Source organism: Eriocheir sinensis, unplaced genomic scaffold (assembly GCF_024679095.1).
Source record: "Eriocheir sinensis breed Jianghai 21 unplaced genomic scaffold, ASM2467909v1 Scaffold209, whole genome shotgun sequence".
In the NCBI taxonomy this organism is placed as follows: Eukaryota; Metazoa; Arthropoda; class Malacostraca; order Decapoda; family Varunidae; genus Eriocheir; species Eriocheir sinensis.
In genome coordinates this window covers 530,201-550,561 of record NW_026111506.1, presented here as the reverse complement: position 1 = coordinate 550,561, position 20,361 = coordinate 530,201, and the positions used below count along the sequence as shown (strand labels likewise).

General features: G+C 46.2%; 3 protein-coding genes across 5 annotated transcripts in view; 2 read left to right on the top strand and 1 right to left on the bottom strand.

Moving 5' to 3' along the window:
* Positions 1 to 473: 473 nt before the first annotated feature.
* Positions 474 to 3,808, top strand: LOC126990825 (zinc finger BED domain-containing protein 5-like). Its single transcript, XM_050849467.1, has one exon. The coding sequence runs from the start codon at positions 726 to 728 to the stop codon at positions 2,520 to 2,522; it is 1,797 nt and encodes a 598-aa protein (XP_050705424.1). The 5' UTR covers positions 474 to 725; the 3' UTR covers positions 2,523 to 3,808.
* A 509-nt stretch (positions 3,809 to 4,317) lies between these two features.
* Positions 4,318 to 7,020, bottom strand: LOC126990832 (uncharacterized). Of its 3 annotated transcripts, none has more exons than XR_007744842.1 (2): positions 5,208 to 7,020; positions 4,318 to 5,039 (listed from the first exon to the last, which is right to left on the bottom strand). XR_007744842.1 is itself a non-coding variant. In XM_050849475.1 (2 exons), exons 1-2 carry the CDS (start codon positions 5,574 to 5,576, stop codon positions 4,539 to 4,541), a joined length of 954 nt encoding a protein of 317 aa, XP_050705432.1. In that variant the 5' UTR covers positions 5,577 to 7,007; the 3' UTR covers positions 4,318 to 4,538. The 3 variants fall into 3 exon arrangements, 2 of the variants coding, with proteins under 2 accessions (XP_050705432.1, XP_050705433.1); XM_050849475.1 differs by having other exon boundaries at positions 4,318 to 5,123; positions 5,208 to 7,007; XM_050849476.1 differs by having other exon boundaries at positions 4,318 to 5,207; positions 5,292 to 7,007.
* A 2,878-nt stretch (positions 7,021 to 9,898) lies between these two features.
* LOC126990831 (uncharacterized) overlaps positions 9,899 to 20,361 on the top strand; it is a 56,681-nt gene continuing 46,218 nt past the window's right edge. The window contains exons 1-5 of the mRNA XM_050849473.1: positions 9,899 to 10,297; positions 12,069 to 12,196; positions 12,436 to 12,494; positions 15,332 to 15,493; positions 15,950 to 16,098. Of these exons, the coding sequence (XP_050705430.1) occupies positions 10,029 to 10,297; positions 12,069 to 12,196; positions 12,436 to 12,494; positions 15,332 to 15,493; positions 15,950 to 16,098 (767 nt within the window). The 5' untranslated portion in view covers positions 9,899 to 10,028. The remainder of the gene's footprint in view (positions 10,298 to 12,068; positions 12,197 to 12,435; positions 12,495 to 15,331; positions 15,494 to 15,949; positions 16,099 to 20,361) is intronic.

The following is a 20,361-nucleotide window of genomic DNA, read 5'->3' as shown; positions in this document are numbered from 1 at the left end:
CACCTCCACCTCCCTGGACTCCACACCCTCAGCCACACATCCTACGTCATCAGTCTGGAGCCCAGACTCACACACCTCAGTCTTCTTACCCAAGGTGGCCCAGATCAGACGTGTGGCAGAAAGGCACACAGCGCAGAGAAAGACCAAATTCTCGTGCTTGAGAAGTGGCCTGTTCTGTGGGTAACCCCAATCCCAGCACAATCGCAATAACCCATCCACAACACTTCACACACTCTACAGCAGGGGTTCTCAACCTGGGGTTCGCGAACCCCCAGGGGTTCAAAACCAGATTTCAAGGGGTACTTAGATGGCTGACGAAAAATTTTTTTTTAGATAGTTACATCTGCTCAGAGAGAGAGAGAGAGAGAGAGAGTGTGTGTGTGTGTGTGTGTGTGTGTGTGTGTGTGTGACAGAGGGGCGCGCCATATCGTGTCGGTTTAATTTCAAACAGCAACGTGAGTGAGAGTGGGGGACGGTTACGTGGACACTGGACAGTCAGCTCACTCAGCTAGCCAACAGACACTGATGCACATCGTAGTTGTTGCTCCTGTCTCCAACGCCTTTTGTTTGCTTAAATGAGGTTAGTTCGTGTTTTTTTTATTTTTATTCTGTATTGAATATTCTTTTATCATTGGCAATATTATACATGCATTTCACAGTATACTCGTACGTGTATATAGCTTTGGTTATAAAAAAGTTCCTCTTCTACAATTCCAGATATCGTTATGGCCTCATCAGCGAAGAAACGGCAGTATGATGAAAGCTACATTCAGTATGGATTCACTGCTATCAACAAAAGTGGGATTGAATTTCCACAGTGTGTATTATGCCACAAAGTTTTGTCACTGGAGTGCATGAAGCCTAGCTTTCTCAAACGCCATCTAAACAGCTGTCATCCAAGTTTTATAAGCAAGAATGCTGCTTTCTTCAAGCAAAAGGAAGAGGGATTGAAGCGAGCACGCTTCGATCGTTCGGGACATTTCAGGCAACAAAATGAAGCTGGTTTGCGTGCATCCTACATGGTATCACTGAGAATTGCACAAGAAAAGAAACCTCACAACATTGCAGAAAAGTTGATAGTTACTTGCTGCAAAGATATAATACGTTGTGTTATTGGTTGTGATGCTGAGCAGAAGGTCACATCAGTACCTCTCTCAAATGATACTGTTCATCGACGAATAGTAGATATGTCTGAGGATGTCAAACAACAAGTAATTGCTGAATTAAAGGAAGCCTCTTTAGGAAAATTTGCAATCCAGCTTGACGAGTCGACTGACGTGGCTGCTTGTGCACAACTCCTGGTGTTTGTGCGATACGTCACTGGTCAAGATTTCAAGGAAGAGTTTTTGTTCTGTCATACCTTGAATACGACTACTAGAGGTGAAGACATTTTCAATGAAGTCTCATTGTTTTTTGAGAAAGAAGGACTGTCTTGGAATAATGTATGTGCATGCACAACTGACGGAGCACCAGCAATGCTTGGTCGTCGATCAGGATTTCGAGGAAGAGTGAATCAGGTGAATCCTGAAACCAAGCATCTTCATTGCATGCTTCATAGATATGCCCTGGCATCCAAAACTCTCCCACCTGATTTAAAATTAGTCCTGGATGATGTTGTGCACATGGTAAATGCCATCAAGTCAAGCGCCCTAAATACAAGACTGTTTTCCCTTCTGTGCCAAGAGTTTGGAAGTGATGAAGAAGTGTTGCTCCTTCACACTGAGGTTCGCTGGCTGTCGAGGGGGAATGTGGTATCAAGAGTAGAATCACTAAAGGAGGAGCTCACTGAATTCTTCAAATGTGACAACAAGGCAAAGTCACTTGAGTTCACCAAGAAATTGTCAGACAGCCAGTGGCTTCAGAAGCTGGCCTACCTGAGTGACATATTCTTACGCCTCAACTCATTTAACTTATCCCTCCAAGGCCGTTTTGCCACAGTGAGTGATTTCATGGACAAACTTAGGTCACTGACCATGAAGCTGGAGCTTTGGGAAGGGAAGGTCAAAGATGGAAATCTTAGCATGTTTGAACACCTTGGTGAGGCACTTGATAAAAGTCAAAACACTGGAAAACAAGATGTGATGCAACTTGTGCAATCACATCTAGCTTCTCTGCGGATGGAGCTGCAGTCTTACTTCCCCGAATTGAGTGAATTGGAATCAAAATTGATTAGAAACCCTTTCATTGTGAATGTGCACCTTCTCCCAGATAACATGCAAGAGGAGTTCTTAGAGTTGGTGAACGACTCTGTTGCAAAAGATGCATTTGAAACACTTTCCCTAACCAAGTTCTGGGCTAAAATGAGTGAGATTTACCCTGTTGTATCTAAAGTAGTTCTGAACTCTTTGTTGATGTTCCCTAGTACTTATCTGTGTGAGCAAGGATTTTCAACGCTGTTGAACATGAAAACCAAACATCGATCACGGCTTAATGTGGAACATGACCTACGATTGTGCCTGTCTAATACTGCTCCTCGAATTGAGAAACTTGTTTGTAACAGACAGGCACAGCCTTCACACTGAAGTTCAGTAATGGTTGATAAAGGAAATATTGTTTCATTTCTGCATGTGTAGTATCACTGTAAAATACTTGGAATATTCATGTTTCATCTCAATAAAGTAATAAAAATTTGAATAATTTCATAATATCCTATGTTGTACCATTGTACATTGAGTTAGTTACTAAATTACCATTTTGTTCGATGTCAGATTACCGGGGGGTACTGGTAAATGGTCTTATATCTCAGGGGGTACTTGACGGGAAAAAGGTTGAGAACCCCTGCTCTACAGCGTTCTTGTGGCGATTAGTCACCGCCTGCTCACACTCCAGACACCTAGTAACACTATCAGTAGCCTTCACGTGTACTTACCAAAACACACAAACAAAGACACACAAGGAATAACACAACGGCAGCAACAAACAAAGACACACAAGGAAACACACAACGGTAACGAACAAGCAAAAACACACAAGGAAAACACAAAGATTACTGAAATATATCACACAGTATTAACACAAAACAAACTCACGAGGTCCACAGGATACTCAACTTGTTTTTGGAGACAACTCGTGCAGGGGAAGCAGGAACAAACACTTAGAAAACACCTCCAACACAGCAGACACTCATAAGAACATAAGAACGTAAGGAGTCTGCAAGAGGCCGGTTGGCCTATACAAGGCAGCTCCTGTACATTCAACCCCACCTTACCTCACCATCCATGGCTTTATCTAACCTCTTCTTGAATGTATCTATGGTATTGAAAGAATAAAGGGTTTTTGGTTGGAATACAAAGTTAGGCGGGGTTCCCACTATTCCGTCTTGACGGATCCGTCGACGTTAATGACGTCAACGAAACAGCGGCCGCCCGTCAGGGATGATCCGCTCCGTCAGTCCATCACTCATCATTTGTTGACAAACATATGGACAGCAATAACCACAACGACTTCTTGTATATGTTATTTTGTAGCTAAGTACTTCTATTTCATATTTTCATGATATGTAGAATATTCAGCATCGCTGGACTGGCACCCCACCACCGCCGTTATGGACCCAAAAGTTAACTTGAGTTCATCTCTGGACGGGCTCCGCGCGGGGCCCGGGCTCCGTTGATGACGTCACTGACGGTCGACGGATCCGTGAAAACGGAATAGTAGGAACCCCGCCTTAATTTCATGCACGTCAGAACAAGTTAAGACTTGGCCAATGACCGCACAGTACCACGACCAAAGCAATGATACCAAGTCTGCAAGTCCCTCCCTGTAGGCTTACCCCCGCCAGCTCTCGTGACACCAACTACTGTTATTTTTATCCCCCCCCCCCCATCCTCATTCTAGAGTAGTCATTCCCAAGAATAATCAATAGCCAGAATGATTCCAAGCGTATCAAAACCTATCAGGAAATCAAGTGTTGTACTCTACTATAATTAACGCCGGCGATATCATCAACCCGCACCATTAGCCCCACCGGCGGCCTGGGGCTTGCCTTGGGGCACCCACCACCGCCCGCTCCTCCCACCAACTTCAGTTCCCTTACCGGACAATTTCTTTTGCAGCACACGACTTTGTGTCCCGGCGGCCACCACTGGTGCTGGTGTTGAGTGAGGCCGTGGGACAGGTGCTGTGCTCAGCGCCTCCTCCGTACTCGCTGCCGCTGACTTCAGGACTCCTTGGTGCATCCTGCCTTGCCTGCTGGATTGGTCCCTGAGTGTGGCTCTGTAGGAGCCTTGCCACCGCCTGCTCCAGCATCTCTGAGGTTCCTGCAAGACCAGCCGACTCCTCCCACCTGGAGTAGTGTTGCAGTGGAGGCTGCAAGGCAGCAGCTGGAGTGGCTGGGAGCAGCAGGAGCAGACTGCTACTGGTGTGAGGTTCAGGAGTGATGAGAAACACCACCACCACCAACAACAACAGCCGCTACTGCTGGCATCTCATCCACAAAGGGGGAAGTTTGAATTTCAGAAGTGTGAGAAGATCTGAGAGTGAGAGCAAGTTTACTAGCCACAGCCAAGTGTGTGGGAAAAGACATGCAGGGAAGGATGACCTCAACAAATACACCCACACACTCTGGTGTAAGACCTCATGAAAGCCGTGAGTGTGGCAAAAGGTTTAGTAATAAGAGTAACCCCAAACATCACACCCTTACACACACTGGTGAAGGAAATCACGAGTGTGAAGTTTGTGGGAAATGTTTCAGTCTGAAGAGTGCCCTCAACACACACACCCTTACACACACTGGTGAAAGAAATCATGAGTGTGAAGTTTGTGGGAAATGTTTCAGTCGGAAGAGTACCCTCAACACACACACCCTTACACACACTGGTGAAAGAAATCATGAGTGTGAAGTTTGTGGGAAATGTTTCAGTCTCAAGATTACCCTCAACAGACACACCCTTACACACACTGGTGAAAGAAATCATGAGTGTGAAGTTTGTGGGAAATGTTTCAGGCAGAAGAGTAACCTCAACACACACACCCTTACACACACTGGTGAAAGAAATCATGAGTGTGATGTTTGTGGTAAATGTTTCAGTCAGAAGAGTACCCTCAACACACACACCCTTACACACACTGGTGAAAGAAATCATGAGTGTGAAGTTTGTGGTAAATGTTTCAGTCGGAAGAGTACCCTCAACACACACACCCGTACACACACTGGTGAAAGAAATCATGAGTGTGAAGTTTGTGGGAAATGTTTCAGTCAGAAGAGTAACCTCAACACACACACCCTTACACACACTGGTGAAAGAAATCATGAGTGTGAAGTTTGTGGGAAATGTTTCAGTCTGAAGAGTCACCTCAACACACACACCCTTACACACACTGGTGAAAGAAATCATGAGTGTGAAGTTTGTGGGAAATGTTTCAGTCAGAAGATTACCCTCAACACACACACCCTTACACACACTGGTGAAAGAAATCATGAGTGTGAAGTTTGTGGGAAATGTTTCAGTCTGAAGATTACCCTCAACACACACACCCTTACACACACTGGTGCAAGAAATCATGAGTGTGAAGTTTGTGGAAAAAGATTCAAACAGAAGAGTGCATTGAACAGGCACATCTTCAGACACTCTGGTCATAAAGGGTTCAAGTGCGATGTTTGTGGAAAACGTTTCATGACTAAGGGTGAGATTGCCCAGCACATGAAGGTCCACTTCCCCTGCTGAGGCTCAGTGCTGATTCAGTTCTGCTGTGTGGGGGAGCGCAAGTGTTTGTTGTGGTGGTGGTAGAGGGCTGTGTGGTGCACAGAGAGCAGAAAATAATCATTTATTGGAACAAATGTGACAGCATGATCTATTATTCACTTTCCAACCTAGGCTGCATGTGGTTGGTGGGTCCTGTGAAAGGTCTGATCTTTTGGTGACTGTCCTGGGCTGGCTGTTGTGGCCGGGGCTTATTGGTCAAGTGTGTGGCTGAGCATTCATAGCAATAATAAACAGTGTATTTGGCCTTACAGCTGCTAAGCTTAGAATGTACATATTATAGACACATTGTAAAGAACAAGTACAAAATGCTGGGGTTGGGGTTCAGGGATCTAACCTCTGATCTCTAATATAACTGGATTGGCTTTCTCTGTACTAGCCTGGTAGGAATCCTGCAGCCCGCAGCCGCCATCTTAAGGTTCCCTCAGGCCGAGTCATTTATGTAAAGATTCCGCCATCATCGCTCGCTGAGTGGCAGTGGGACGTAATAAAACACCTCATGATGAATTTTTGATTTATTTAATTTTTCGATGCCCAATGATTAATGTAGAATCACTTAGGTTTAAGGACAGACCACCTAGTCTGGACCATGGGGTCTGTGTGGTCTGATTTTCTATGTAATTCTATGTAAGTAATAGCTTTTTATTTGTTTGTGTAAAGCAACACTGGACACCTGTCTCCATATTTCTCACAAACCAACACTTTTTCGCGTTTACCAAAAGCTTGGAAAGGAAGCTGCACTATACCCATTTTTAAAGGGAAAGGAGATGCTTTGAAATGTGGTAACTCTAGGGGGATAAGGTTACTGGAGCATGGCATGAAGGTATATGAAAAAGTCCTGGAGAAGAGGCTGAGAAGGATAATAAGAATTGCTAAATGTCAGTTTGGCTTTTGCCCTGGGAGATAAACAAGTGAAGCAATATATACTATGAGAGGGCTTCAGGAAAGGTTTATGGAGCAGAGGAGGAGATTGTATCATGTTTTTGTAGATCTAGAGAAGGCATTTGACAGAGTACCAAGGGAAATTCTAAGATGGGCATTGAGAAGGCAAAGAGTACCAGAAAGATTGGTCGAATCGGTGATGGGACTATGTGAAGGTAGAAAATAGAGGATGAAAACAGTGGTGGGAACATCAGATGAGTTCAAAATTGGAGTGGGGGTTCACCATGGATCTGCCCTTAGCCCGCTCTTGTTTATAACAGTAATGGAGGAGGCAACAAGGGAAGCAAGGAGAGGCACCATGGGAGCTGCTGTCTGCAGATGACTTGGTAGTAAATGCAGAGACGGCAGAAGAAGTGAAAGAAAAGTTTAATAAATGGAAGGAAGGAATGGAGGAGAGGTTTGAAAATTACTATGTACAAAAAAGTAGGCTACATGGTGACTGGAAAAGAAGCAAGAGAAAAGATTAAATGAGGGAAATATCCATGTGGATGCTGTGGGAAGGAGGAGGTGTTAATTCTGTCTTGTGCACATGTTGCAGGCAGTGGTGCCACCTTAGATGCTCAGGCCTCAGAAATGTAAGAGGAGAGCAGAATTTTACATGCCCAGCTTGTGTAAGGAGACAGCAAGGCCAAGAAACTGAGAGGGATGAACTAGAGGTGAATGGAGGAAAGCCAGATGAGGTAGAACATTTCTGTTGTTTGGGAGATGTTCTGGACTGTGAGGCAGGAGTGGAGAGGACAGTGAGAGCGAGAGTGGCGGCAGCGTGGTTAAAGTGGAGGGAGGTGGCTGGTCTACTTGTGAATCACAGCATCCTTAAAGAGCAGAGCAGGGTGTGCCAAGCGTGTATTAGATCAGTGATGTTGTATGGAGCAGAAACATGGGCGCTAACTCTAAAATTGATGGAGGTATTGAGAGCAAGTGATTGCAGAATGCTGAGGTATATGGCGGGGATCAGGTGGCAAGACAGGGTGTCCAGTGCAGATGTAGCTAACAGATGTGGAGTAGAGGACCTGGAAACAGTGCTCAGAAGGAAAGACTCTGATGGTTTGGACATGTAAAGAGAGCAGGTGAGGATACAGTGTTGGGAGTTGTGGAGAATTTAGAGGTAGAAGGAAGGAGGCCAGTTGGTAGACCTAGGAAAACGTGGAGAAGGTGTATACAGGAAGACTTGGCATTGCTGGGATTGGATGAGCATCAAGCAGAAGACAGAGTAGAATGGAGGAGAGCCATAAAGCGTCCAACCGCTCAGGAAGAGTGAAAACGGACATTAAACGAAATGATGATGATTTTATAGTATCCTTGTGTATGTGTACCTATAGAAGGAAATATTTGCAGGACTGAATTAAAGCTTTACTTCTTTATACATGCTCTGACTTGTTTAACTTTGGTCTAATTTTTGCTTTAACTATTCATCTTGATATTAAGTTTCAGTAAGATAACCTGACTCGTACATGCATGCATTCTAGTATAATATAATATTCAGGCTAAGCTTTTATTTCTGGAAGACCATATTTTTTCTTATTTCTTCCACAATAAACAAATTTAAGTAAGCTGGTGGTGTGCAAGATTTTTTGAGATTAATTTTCAAGTTTTAATTTTTCAAAGTCTTCACATTTTTCTCTTATTCCTTACACATAAAAGAAAGTAAAGGAAGTATTTAAGGTCATCTAACATCAACAAAATATCCAATTGAGTTCAAGATGAGTTGGTTATGGTGTAAGGTCACTTGAGGTCATCTAAGGTCATGTAAGGGTAACCGATCCTTTGTGTCCCAACAGGGGAGATCAGCATCCATTGGTGTGGGTTCTGCTCGAGGACTTCCTGGGCCCGAGGGAGTGCAAGGAACATATAAGTAAGGTGAGGCTCTTCTCTCGCTCCATTCCTCTCCTCCCATCTCTTCTCACTTTCCTTCTTGCTCCTTTTATCAGTTCCTCCCTTCCCACCTTTTCCTCTAATATCCACTTCCATCCACTGTTCCCATTTATCTCTGTTCTCTTATGTCCCTCCATGCCTCTGCCTTTCCTTCCATCTTCATTCCTGTCTCCGTTTATCACCTCCTCCCTTCCCTCAGTCTTGTGTCACTATTTCCCATTCATCTTAGTTAGGTCACCTCTTTCCTTTCATCCTTCCACACTACAAAAAAGGGAAATTTATCGCTGACATTTAGGCTTCATTCAATTTTATATGAAGTAATTTCCTCCAGTGGGCAGTGTTTTTGTTTAGCCTTATTTATGTCGCCTTGAGCTGCCTCCCTTCCTGTAACAAAGAAATATAAAACTGACCTTCTGCTCCACCCCCCATATTGATCCCCTCTTCTTCTCCCTCCCATTATTCTCCTTCATGCCCCTTTTGTTCCTCTTCCTCCCTCACATTCTGCTCCACCCCCCATATTGATCCCCTCTGGTTCTCCCGCCCCTAATTCTCCTTCATCCCCCTTTTGTTCCTCTTCCTCCCTCACATTCTGCTCCACCCCCCATATTGATCCCCTCTTCTTCTCCCTCCCATTATTCTCCTTCATGCCCCTTTTGTTCCTCTTCCTCCGTCACATTCTGCTCCACCCCTCATTTTATTTCCCTTCGCCCCTTCACCCTACAGGAGCACCCCAGCAGGAGGCCATGGGGGTGGTCCGGGCAGCACACCCCCAGGGCAGCCAGGTGAAGTACCGCCCCAGCCCGGCACACTCATGGGCCACAGGAAGGCACGCTCACCTGGCCAGGTCAGTGTCGTTAGTGTGTGCCTTACCTGCTCTTGTGTCTGTGTGGAGTTTGTTTTTACTTTTAACTATTTTCAGTGTTTCCTTTTCACTTTATGGCACTGCTCTCTCCCTCTCTTACTCTTCACCCATCTTACTCATAAAAGTCCTCTTGTGTCCACTGCCCTCTTCATTTTTTCCCTCCTCTTCATGCCCTTTCTCCATCCCTTCTTTCCTTCTCTTCTTTTGTGCCTCCTTCTTCTGTCATCTCCAAATTCTTGTGCGTCCTTTTTCTGTCATCTTTCTTGTGTGTCTGTCTATAAGTGCAGCTCAGTCCTCTGTTTCTCCTGCCATTCAGTCGCCTTCATTCCGGCCCTGTTTCTCTGTTGTTATAAGACCCCTTTGTTTATCGAGCTATTTAAATCCCAGGGTTGTGCCTTACTGTTAATGTCTTCCCCTTTCCATGCTCTTTTGTTTCTTATCCTTCCTTCCTTCCTTCCTTCCTTCCTTCCTTCCCTCCTTCTTCTCTTTGGCCTCCTTTTCCTCATCCTTGAATTCTCTCCTTAGCTCATTCCAGTCCTCTCCTTTTCTCTATTCTCCTTGTATCACTCCCTCCCTCCCTTGCTTTCCCTTCACTTCCCTCGACTTCATTTTTTAGTCCTTATTCATTTTTTCTTACCTTCCTGTTCCTAGCTATGCACACTTTCCTATCAAATCTTTATGAAAAATGCCCACACTACACTTTGTTCTATGTCATCCCTATATTCTTCTGCTCACCTTGCTTTCCCTTCATTGCCCACTCACAGGAAGAGACTACAGGTCCAGGTGGAGGTGGAGGAGAGGAGGGGGAGGAGGTGGAGGGCAAGAGGAAGGTGAGGACTCCGAGGGCTCTGCAGGAACAGTTTTGGCTGCAGAAACAACGGCCAAAACCTGTGTGTTCCGTGGAGGTGGAGAAGAAGCACAAGTAGGTCCCTTAGGGGTGTGGGAAGGGGCTGAGTAGGAGTGGTAGTAGTAGCAGTAGTAGTAGTAGTAGTAGTAGTAGTAGTGTTGGTAGAGGAAGTAACAGTAGTATTGAGATTAGAGAAAGGAGGAAAGATGTGAAAAGTTTCCTCAGCACCTCTTAACCCATTCCAGTATTTCACCCACTTAGTGTAGAATTTATCACCCCATTTAATCCTTGCTAGTAGTAGTAGTAGCAGTAGTAGTAGTAGTAGTAATGGTTGTAGTTGCAGTAATAGTCGTAACTTTACCTTTACTTCCCTTTTAATCCCTGTTTCTGGTTCCCTTCCTTTCCTTACTATTCAACCTCTCTCATTCCCCTTGTTTTACCTTTCCCTTACCAATGATCTCGGGTACCTCAGAATACTCCTTAAATATTGTTTGTTTTACCTTTACTGTTTCTTTCATTTCTTGTTTGTTGTTCCTTGTTTCTGGTTCCTTCCTTACTTACTGTCCAGCCTCCCTCATTCCCGCTTATTTACCTTTCCCTTACAAACAGTCTCGGGTACCTCAGAATACTCCTTAAATATTGTTTGTTTTACCTTTACTGTTTCTTTCATTTCTTGTTTGTTGTTCCTTGTTTCTGTTTCCTTTCCTTACTTACTGTGCAGCCTCACTCATTCCCCCTTATTTACCTTTCCCTTACAAACAGTCTCGGGTACCTCAGAATACTCCTTAAATATTGTTTGTTTTACCTTTACTGTTTCTTTCATTTCTTGTTTGTTGTTCCTTGTTTCTGGTTCCCTTCCTTACTTACTGTGCAGCCTCCCTCATTCCCCCTTATTTACCTTTCCCTTACAAACAGTCTCGGGTACCTCAGAATACTCCTTAAATATTGTTTGTTTTACCTTTACTGTTTCTTTCATTTCTTGTTTGTTGTTCCTTGTTTCTGGTTCCCTTCCTTACTTACTGTGCAGCCTCCCTCATTCCCCTTATTTACCTTTCCTTACAAACAGTCTCGGTACCTCAGAATACTCCTTAAATATTGTTTGTTTTACCTTTACTGTTTCTTTCATTTCTTGTTTGTTGTTCCTTGTTTCTGGTTCCTTCCTTACTTACTGTGCAGCCTCCTCATTCCCCCTTATTTACCTTTCCCTTACAAACAGTCTCGGGTACCTCAGAATACTCCTTAAATATTGTTTGTTTTACCTTTACTGTTTCTTTCATTTCTTGTTTGTTGTTCCTTGTTTCTGGTTCCCTTCCTTACTTACTGTGCAGCCTCCCTCATTCCCCCTTATTTACCTTTCCCTTACAAACAGTCACGGGTACCTCAGAATACTCCTTAAATATTGTTTGTTTTACCTTTACTGTTTCTTTCATTTCTTGTTTGTTGTTCCTTGTTTCTGGTTCCCTTCCTTACTTACTGTGCAGCCTCCCTCATTCCCCCTTATTTACCTTTCCCTTACAAACAGTCTCGGGTACCTCACACCACCCGTTATAGGTAATAGTAACTCAACCTTTACTTTACCTTTAATTCTTGTTTCTGGTTCCCTATCTTATCTTGCTGTTTAGTCTCTCATTCTCCCTCTTTATCTTTCCCTCACAAATAATCTCAGGTAACTCAAACCACTCCTTCCTTATATAGAATAATAGCAACTTTACTTCTTGCTTCTTGTTTGTTTTTTTCTTGCTTCTAATTCTTCTTCTTTCCCTACTGTTCAGTCTCTTTTGTTCCCCTATTTATCTTTCCTTTAACAATCCCAGGTAACTCAGACCACTCGTTTCCTCCCCACCAGGAGTTCTCTGTCCACCTGCAAGTACTACAAGTTTTCCTCGGAGGCCAATCTGAGGCCCATAGGGAGTGCCACGGAGGCGGGGCGGGAAGGGCGGCGAGGGGCTTCTCCTGCTCCCAGTGTGGCTTCAGGTGTGATAAGGTAAGGAGGTGAAGGTGAATTTGTCTTGGAGTATCGTGAAAGAGAAATGTCTTGAAAAATATAATGTGACTAATTCTTAACCCTTTGTAACTTGGGATTGATGCTTTTTATTTTTGTTTTGTTTCATGACCCGTTTGTGACGCGTAATGAACCTGTGTGTGTGTGTTGCAGTGGTCGGTGGGTCAGCTTCACCTCTGCAAGGATCACGCGCTGGACATGACCTCCTGAGCTGGGATCTGCCACACCTACAAGACGTGCACCCAGCAGCGCCTCCTCGTCCACCAGAAGGTACACTCCGGCGTCAGGGAGCACATTTGTGCAGTGCGTAAATGTTTGTCTGTGTGTTGGCCCAGTGTCTGTCCTCTACTTATTCTTTCTCATGCATTGATTCTGTCTATTACTTAGGTTGGTGTTCTCAGATGCTTCCTTCCACCCTCACATCAACTAATTCACAAAGACTGAAAAGGAGTAGTAGTAGTAGTAGTAGTAGAGAGTGTTTTCTTTGGTTCACGGTACAGAGCAAACTACCACCAGGGTCATAAAACTACCCTGGAAATCACACCTCACATCAACTAATTCACAAAGACTGAAAAGGAGAGTAGTAGTAGTAGTAGTAGAGTGTTTTCTTAGGTTCACGGTACAGAGGAAGGGTCAAACTACCACCAGGGTCATAAACTACCCCTGAAATGCCCAAAACTCCCATGACAGCCTTGCCAGATCGTGTGCTCGGGCGCTGAAGTGTTTGAGAATGTGACCCTTGTTCTCTTTCTGGGAGTAGCAGTTTTGTATTTTTTTATATATATTCTCTACTTATTCTCTATTGATTCTTTTTAGGGGAAGCTGGAGTTTTGTGGGTGTGGGCTTTTTTGTGACCTGTTCTTTTCTATTTTTGGGGGGGGGGTGAGGCAGTGGTCTTGTGTGGGCTATTTTGTGATGTAATTTTCTATCTTTTTGGGGGTGGGGGTGAGGCAGTGGTCTTGTGTGGTCTTTTTGGGGGTGGGGGTGAGGCAGTGGTCTTGTGTGGGCTATTTTGTGATGTAATTTTCTATCTTTTGGGGGTGGGGTGAGGCAGTGGTCTTGTGTGGGCTATTTTGTGATGTAATTTTCTATCTTTTTGGGGGTGGGGGTGAGGCAGTGGTCTTGTGTGGTCTTTTTGGGGCTTGGGGTGAGGCAGTGGTCTTGTGTGGTCTTTTGGGGGTGGGGTGAGGCAGTGGTCTTGTGTGGTCTTTTTGGGGGTGGGGTGAGGCAGTGGTCTTGTGTGGTCTTTTTGGGGGTGGGGTGAGGCAGTGGTCTTGTGTGGTCTTTTTGGGGGTGGGGTGAGGCAGTGGTCTTGTGTGGTCTTTTTGGGGGTGGGGTGAGGCAGTGGTCTTGTGTGGTCTTTTTGGGGGTGGGGTGAGGCTGGGGTCTTGTGTGGTCTTTTGGGGGGTGGGGGTGAGGCAGTGGTCTTGTGTGGTCTTTTTGGGGGTGGGGGTGAGGCAGTGGTCTTGTGTGGTCTTTTTGGGGGGTGGGGTTGAGGCAGTGGTCTTGTGTGGTCTTTTTGGGGGTGGGGGTGAGGCAGTGGTCTTGTGTGGTCTTTTTGGGGGGTGGGGGTGAGGCAGTGGTCTTGTGTGGTCTTTTTGGGGGGTGGGGGTGAGGCAGTGGTCTTGTGTGGTCTTTTTGGGGGGTGGGGGTGAGGCAGTGGTCCTGTGTGGTTTTTTGGGGGCGGGGGGTGTGGCTGTGTTCTTGTGTGGTGTTTTGGGGGGGGGGGGGTGAGGCAGTGGTCTTGTGTGGTCTTTTTGGGGGGGGGGGGTGAGGCAGTGGTCTTGTGTGGTCTTTTTGGTGGGTGGGGGTGAGGCATTGGTTTTGTGTGGTCTATTATGGGGGTGGGGGTGAGGCAGTGGTCTGGTGTGGTCTTTTGGGGGTGGGGTGAGGCAGTGGTCTGGTGGGGTCTTTTTGGGGTGTGGGGGTGAGGCAGGGGTCTTGTGTGGTCTTTTGGGGGGGTGGGGGTGAGGCAGTGGTCTTGTGTGGTCTTCTTGGGGGTGGGGGTTAGGCAGTGGTCTTGTGTGGTCTTTTTGGGAGGTGGGGGTGAGGCAGTGGTCTTGTGTGGTCTTTTTGGGGGGGGGGGGTGAGGCAGTGGTCTTGTGGGTTTACAAAAATAAAAAAAATGTGTGGTAGCTACAGTAAGTCTAGTTTGGTCTTTTTTCCCTACCTCCGCCCTGCACTGATATCTTTAGGCCTCCTCACCTATTTCTGTCACCTCTTTGTGTGCCTGTGTGTTTACCTGCTTGTTGTATAAAGTAGTGTGTCTTGTTTGGTCTTTTCCCCCAAACTACCCTCCACTAATACCTCTCTCAGCCTCCTCACCTATTTCTGTTCCCTTATACCTATTAAGTCTCATCTAACACACTTATCGCTGCCCCTTAGACCTGTGGCAAGGGGCTCAAAGTAGTGTGTCTTGTTTGGTCTCTTCCCCTAACTCTACTTTCCACTAATACCTCTTAGGCTCCTAACGTAATTCTATCCTTTCATGTAAGTTCTAATCCCATCTAACACCTTCACCACTCCCTCTTAGACCTGTGGCAAGGGGCTCAAAGTAGTGTGTCTTGTTTGGTCTCTTCCCCTAACTCTACTTTCCACTAATACCTCTTAGGCTCCTAACGTAATTCTATCCTTTCATGTAAGTTCTAATCCCATCTAACACCTTCACCACTCCCTCTTAGACCTGTGGCAAGGGGCTCAAAGTAGTGTGTCTTGTTTGGTCTCTTCCCCTAACTCTACTTTCCACTAATACCTCTTAGGCTCCTAACGTAATTCTATCCTTTCATGTAAGTTCTAATCCCATCTAACAACTTCACCACTCCCTCTTAGACCTGTGGCAAGGGGCTCAAAGTAGTGTGTCTTGTTTGGTCTCTTTCCCCAAGCTCTGCTCTCCACCAATACCTCTCTCGGCCTCCTCACTTCTTCTTACGTTCTCTCCCCTTCTGTAAGTATTCCTGTGTATTTACTTAGCCAAAATATGTCATCTTTAGCCTCTTTTCCCCAACTCAACTCCCCTTCCCCTCAACCAATACCTCTCAGTCTCCTAACTTATGTCTATCCTTTTATATAAGTTCTGATCCCATCCAACACCTTCACCGCTCCCTCAGACCTGTGGCAAGGGGTCCAAGCAGTCGGCGCAGCTCCTGAACCACCAGGGCGCACACATCACCGACCCCAAGGACATGCCTGCCTGGGCCGACAAAGCGTTCTGCGAGGAGTGCCAGAAGTGGTTCAGGGACAGGAAATCGTTTCAGAAGCACAACACTCTGGTTTGTAGCCATGTGTTTTTTGTTGTTATGTATGTATTATGTATGCTGGAAAAGATACTGAACCATCTAATTCCAAACTTGACTCCGTGGCCACTTTCTGGGTTTTGTCCCCCTGTTTTTTTCCACTTTTCTTCTCCTGCTGTCTTTTGTTTTTCATTTCTATGTTAGCTCATCAAGGGACTGTGTTTGGCTCTGCATCATTTCATGCCCTTTCATCTTACTCAAGAAACAAGTTTTATCCTGAATTAAAGTTTGTTTATTCAGCCCAGAACTTCACTGCTTAAACTTCCTCTGTTCAACCCATAACTTCACTGCCAAAGTACATTATGACACCTGGAAGAAGCTTTGGAGGAGGAGGGGAGGGAGGAATGATTTGGCAGGGAAGGGGGCTGGCCACCATGCCTTGACTGTAAAAACAAAGCCAGGATGTTTTCTTGACGGCTGTTCTTCTTACAGGGACCGTGGGCGCGTCACCAGAGGCAGCCACTCACCCCAGAGGACAAGGAGCCATGGGGTGCGGCACAATTGGCAAGCCGTGAACTGACAGACACTGGACAGCACCCTGGCAGAACGTGTACAGAACAGGAGTCTGGAGGCAGTGCAGGGTGAGTCTCAGCCTGGTGACGATCCTTGTCCTGATATACCCAGCATCTCTCCCCCCTCCACACATGTCCACACCATCTCCAGCATCCTGATATACCCAGCATCTCTCCCCCCTCCACACATGTCCACACCATCTCCAGCATCCTGATATACCCAGCATCTCTCCCCTCCACACATGTCCACACCATCTCCAGCATCCTGATATACCCAGCATCTCTCCCCCCTCCACACATGTCCACACCATCTCCAGCATCCTGATATAGCCAGCATCTCTCCCCCCTCCACACATGTCCACACCATCTCCAGCATCCTGATATAGCCAGCATCTCTCCCCCCTCCACACATGTCCACACCATCTCCAGCATCCTGATATAGCCAGCATCTCTCCCCCCTCCACACATGTCCACACCATCTCCAGCATCCTGATATACCCAGCATCTCTCCCCCCTCCACACATGTCCACACCATCTCCAGCATCCTAATATACCCAGCATCTCTCCCCCTCCACACATGTCCACACCATCTCCAGCATCCTGATATACCCAGCATCTCTCCCCTCCACACATGTCCACACCATCTCCAGCATCCTGATATACCCAGCATCTCCCCCCACACATGTCCACACCATCTCCAGCATCCTGATATACCCAGCATCTCTCCCCTCCACACATGTCCACACCATCTCCAGCATCCTGATATACCCAGCATCTCTCCCCCCTCCACACCATCTCCAGCATCCTGATATACCCAGCATCTCTCCCCTCCACACATGTCCACACCATCTCCAGCATCCTGATATACCCAGCATCTCTCCCCACCACACATGTCCACACCATCTCCAGCATCCTGATATACCCAGCATCTCTCCCCCTCCACACATGTCCACACCATCTCCAGCATCCTAATATAGCCAGCATCTCTCCCCCTCCACACATGTCCACACCATCTCCAGCATCCTGATATACCCAGCATCTCTCCCCTCCACACATGTCCACACCATCTCCAGCATCCTGATATACCCAGCAACAAACCCCCCTCCACACATGTCCACACCATCTCCAGCATCCTGATATACCCAGCATCTCTCCCCCTCCACACATGTCCACACCATCTCCAGCATCCTGATATACCCAGCATCTCTCCCCCTCCACACATGTCCACACCATCTCCAGCATCCTGATATACCCAGCATCTCTCCCCCCTCCACACAATCTCCAGCATCCTGATATAGACAGCATCTCTCCCCCCTCCACACATGTCCACACCATCTCCAGCATCCTGATATCCCCAGCATCTCCCCTCCACACATGTCCACACCATCTCCAGCATCCTGATATAGCCAGCATCTCTCCCCCCTCCACACATATCCACACCATCTCCAGCATCCTGATATACCCAGCATCTCCCTCCTCCACACATGTCCACACCATCTCCAGCATCCTGATATACCCTGCATCTCACCCCCCTCCACACATGTCCACACCATCTCCAGCATCCTGATATACCCAGCATCTCCCCCCTCCACACATGTCCACACCATCTCCAGCATCCTGATATAGCCAGCATCTCTCCCCCTCCACACATGTCCACACCATCTCCAGCATCCTGATATACCCCGCCTCGCTCCCGCCACCACACATGTCCACACCATCTCCAGCATCCTGATATAGCCAGCATCTCTCCCCTCCACATGTCCACACCATCTCCAGCATCCTGATATAGCCAGCATCTCTCCCTCCTCCACACATGTCCACACCATCTCCAGCATCCTGATATACTCAGCATCTCTCCCCCCTCCACACATGTCCACACCATCTCCAGCATCCTGATATAGCCAGCATCTCCCTCCCCTCCACACATGTCCACACCATCTCCAGCATCCTGATATACCCAGCATCTCTCCCCCTCCACACATGTCCACACCATCTCCAGCATCCTGATATACCCAGCATCTCTCCCCCCTCCACACATGTCCACACCATCCCCAGCACTTCAAACTTCACCTACATCTTAGAGATCAATGTTGAAATTATACACATTTTTGTACTTCAATGGCATGTTTATTGATTTTATACAGACGTTAATGGCTGCAGTATTGTACAGTATAGAACATGTTGCTAACGAGTCCCTTGTCGGCAGATCCTGGGAGGGGACGGAAGGAGGGAAGAAGGAAGGAAGGAAGGAAGGAAGGAAGGAAGGAAGGAGGGAAGAAGGAAGAAGGAAGGAAGGAGGGAAGAAGGAAGGAAGGAAGGAAGGAAGGAAGGAAGGAGGGAAGAAGGAAGAAGGAAGGAAGGAAGGAAGGAAGGAAGGAAGGAAGGAAGGAAGGAAGGAGGGAAGAAGGAAGAAGGAAGGAAGGAGGGAAGAAGGAAGGAAGGAAGGAAGGAAGGAAGGAAGGAGGGAAGGACACTCAACTCACTTACAGGACTCAGATCATCAAGGTTCACAGTCCACCAGGAGTAGCCCAGAGAGGGAGTCCAGTCTACCACGGGACAGTCCACTCGTCAAGGTCCAGCCAGGTCTATTGTTGACAGTCTGGGAACGGGAGGAAGGAAGGAAAAGGAAGGACAGAAGGAAGGAACACACACACTCATATTCTTAACTTCTGTCTTTCTTACTGATGCAATATTTCTTCTCCTCCTCCTCTTCTCCACAATGTGTTGAGTAGGTGGGTGTTGATACAATTGCTTTTCTCTCTCTCTCTCAATCCATCTATTTTTCTCTATTATTTCCCTTCTTTATCTTACTTTCTCCCTCTTCCTCTCATCATTACATTTTCTCTTCTTTATCATACTTTCTCCTCCTCTGTTCATAATCTCTCTCTCTCTCTCCCCTGTTATCTCATTCTCCTCTGTCTCTCTTCATTCTTAATTTTTATTTGTCATTTTCTCCCTCTCTGTCCTTCTTTTCCTTCTCTCTCTCTCTCTCTCTCTCTCTCTCTCTCTCTCTCTCTCTCTTCATCACTTCTAGGTAAACTTCTTTTTATTTAAATAGGGGAAGTTAGACACAAACTAAACAATTATTTTTTATTATTAACAAAAAACAGACACACCAGCACTGAGGAAGGTCATATATGTGGCTGGGGACGGCGGGGGGCAGAGGTCCTTGTATGTGGCTGGGGGGCTATGTGGGTATGTCAAGATCCAGTGGGGTTGAATCCAGTGGGTCCTGTGGCTGTGGTATATATATATATATATATATATATATATATATATATATATATATATATATATATATATATATATATATATATATATATATATATACCCACCTCACCACAGCCGTGAGGTGTGTGTGTGTGTGTGTGTTTTTTTTGTTCCTAATAAAAATTAACAAAAAAAATTAGGTGTTTTCATATGTGCCTGTGTGTGTGTGTGTGTGTGTGTGTGTGTGTGTGTGTGTGTGTGGTTGTGTTATTTCTTCTTCTGCTCCTCTTCTTCCTCCCCCTCCTCCGCCGCCGCCGCTGCCCCACAGCTGCAGGCCGGGCGGAGGCTGAGCTGCGGCCCCACGATGGACGAGGTGTTTGCGGCCACCAAGACAAAGTGTTCGCTGAGCCCCGCCCGCAGCACACACCCGCCTGCACATCCAGCTGCCGCCCCCTCAGGACACGCCCCCGCCCCCACCTCCGTCACCGAGACCCCCGCAGCCTCACCCAGCTATGGGGGGAGGAGAAGAGGAGGTGTTAGTTGGGGTGTGACAGTGTGTTGATGGTGAATAAATAGGGAGGAGGGAAGAAAAAGAAGAAGTTAGGGATTGTGTGTTTTATTCCATAGTGAAAAGAAGGAAAATGGATAAATGGTTTGTAAAAATTGTGCTTTAGAGAAAAAAAGATATGGAGAAGGAGTTGATTAAATTTACACATCTTTGATTCTATATTGTTTGCAGTGAATAAAAGATGAGGAAAAGGAGGAGGATAACAATAGCAAACACACAAAATGCCAACTACAAAGATGTATAACTAAATAAACAACACAAGAATAACAAAAATGTGCGATAATAATGCAATGAAAACTGAAGAGAGATGGAACATTGCGCTCTTGAGAATAAACACAAATCTATACAAACATTCTACACACACAAAAAAAGAAAAATAGAAAGAAAAATAAAACCAAAACATTCTTACCTTTTCCCGATGAAGGAGGAGGAGATCTTGGAGACAGTGACCTGGTGGAGGTGATGATGACCATGATGATGAGGGGGAGGAGGAGATCTTGGAGACAGTGACCTGGTGGAGGTGATGATGACCATGATGATGAGGGGGAGGAGGA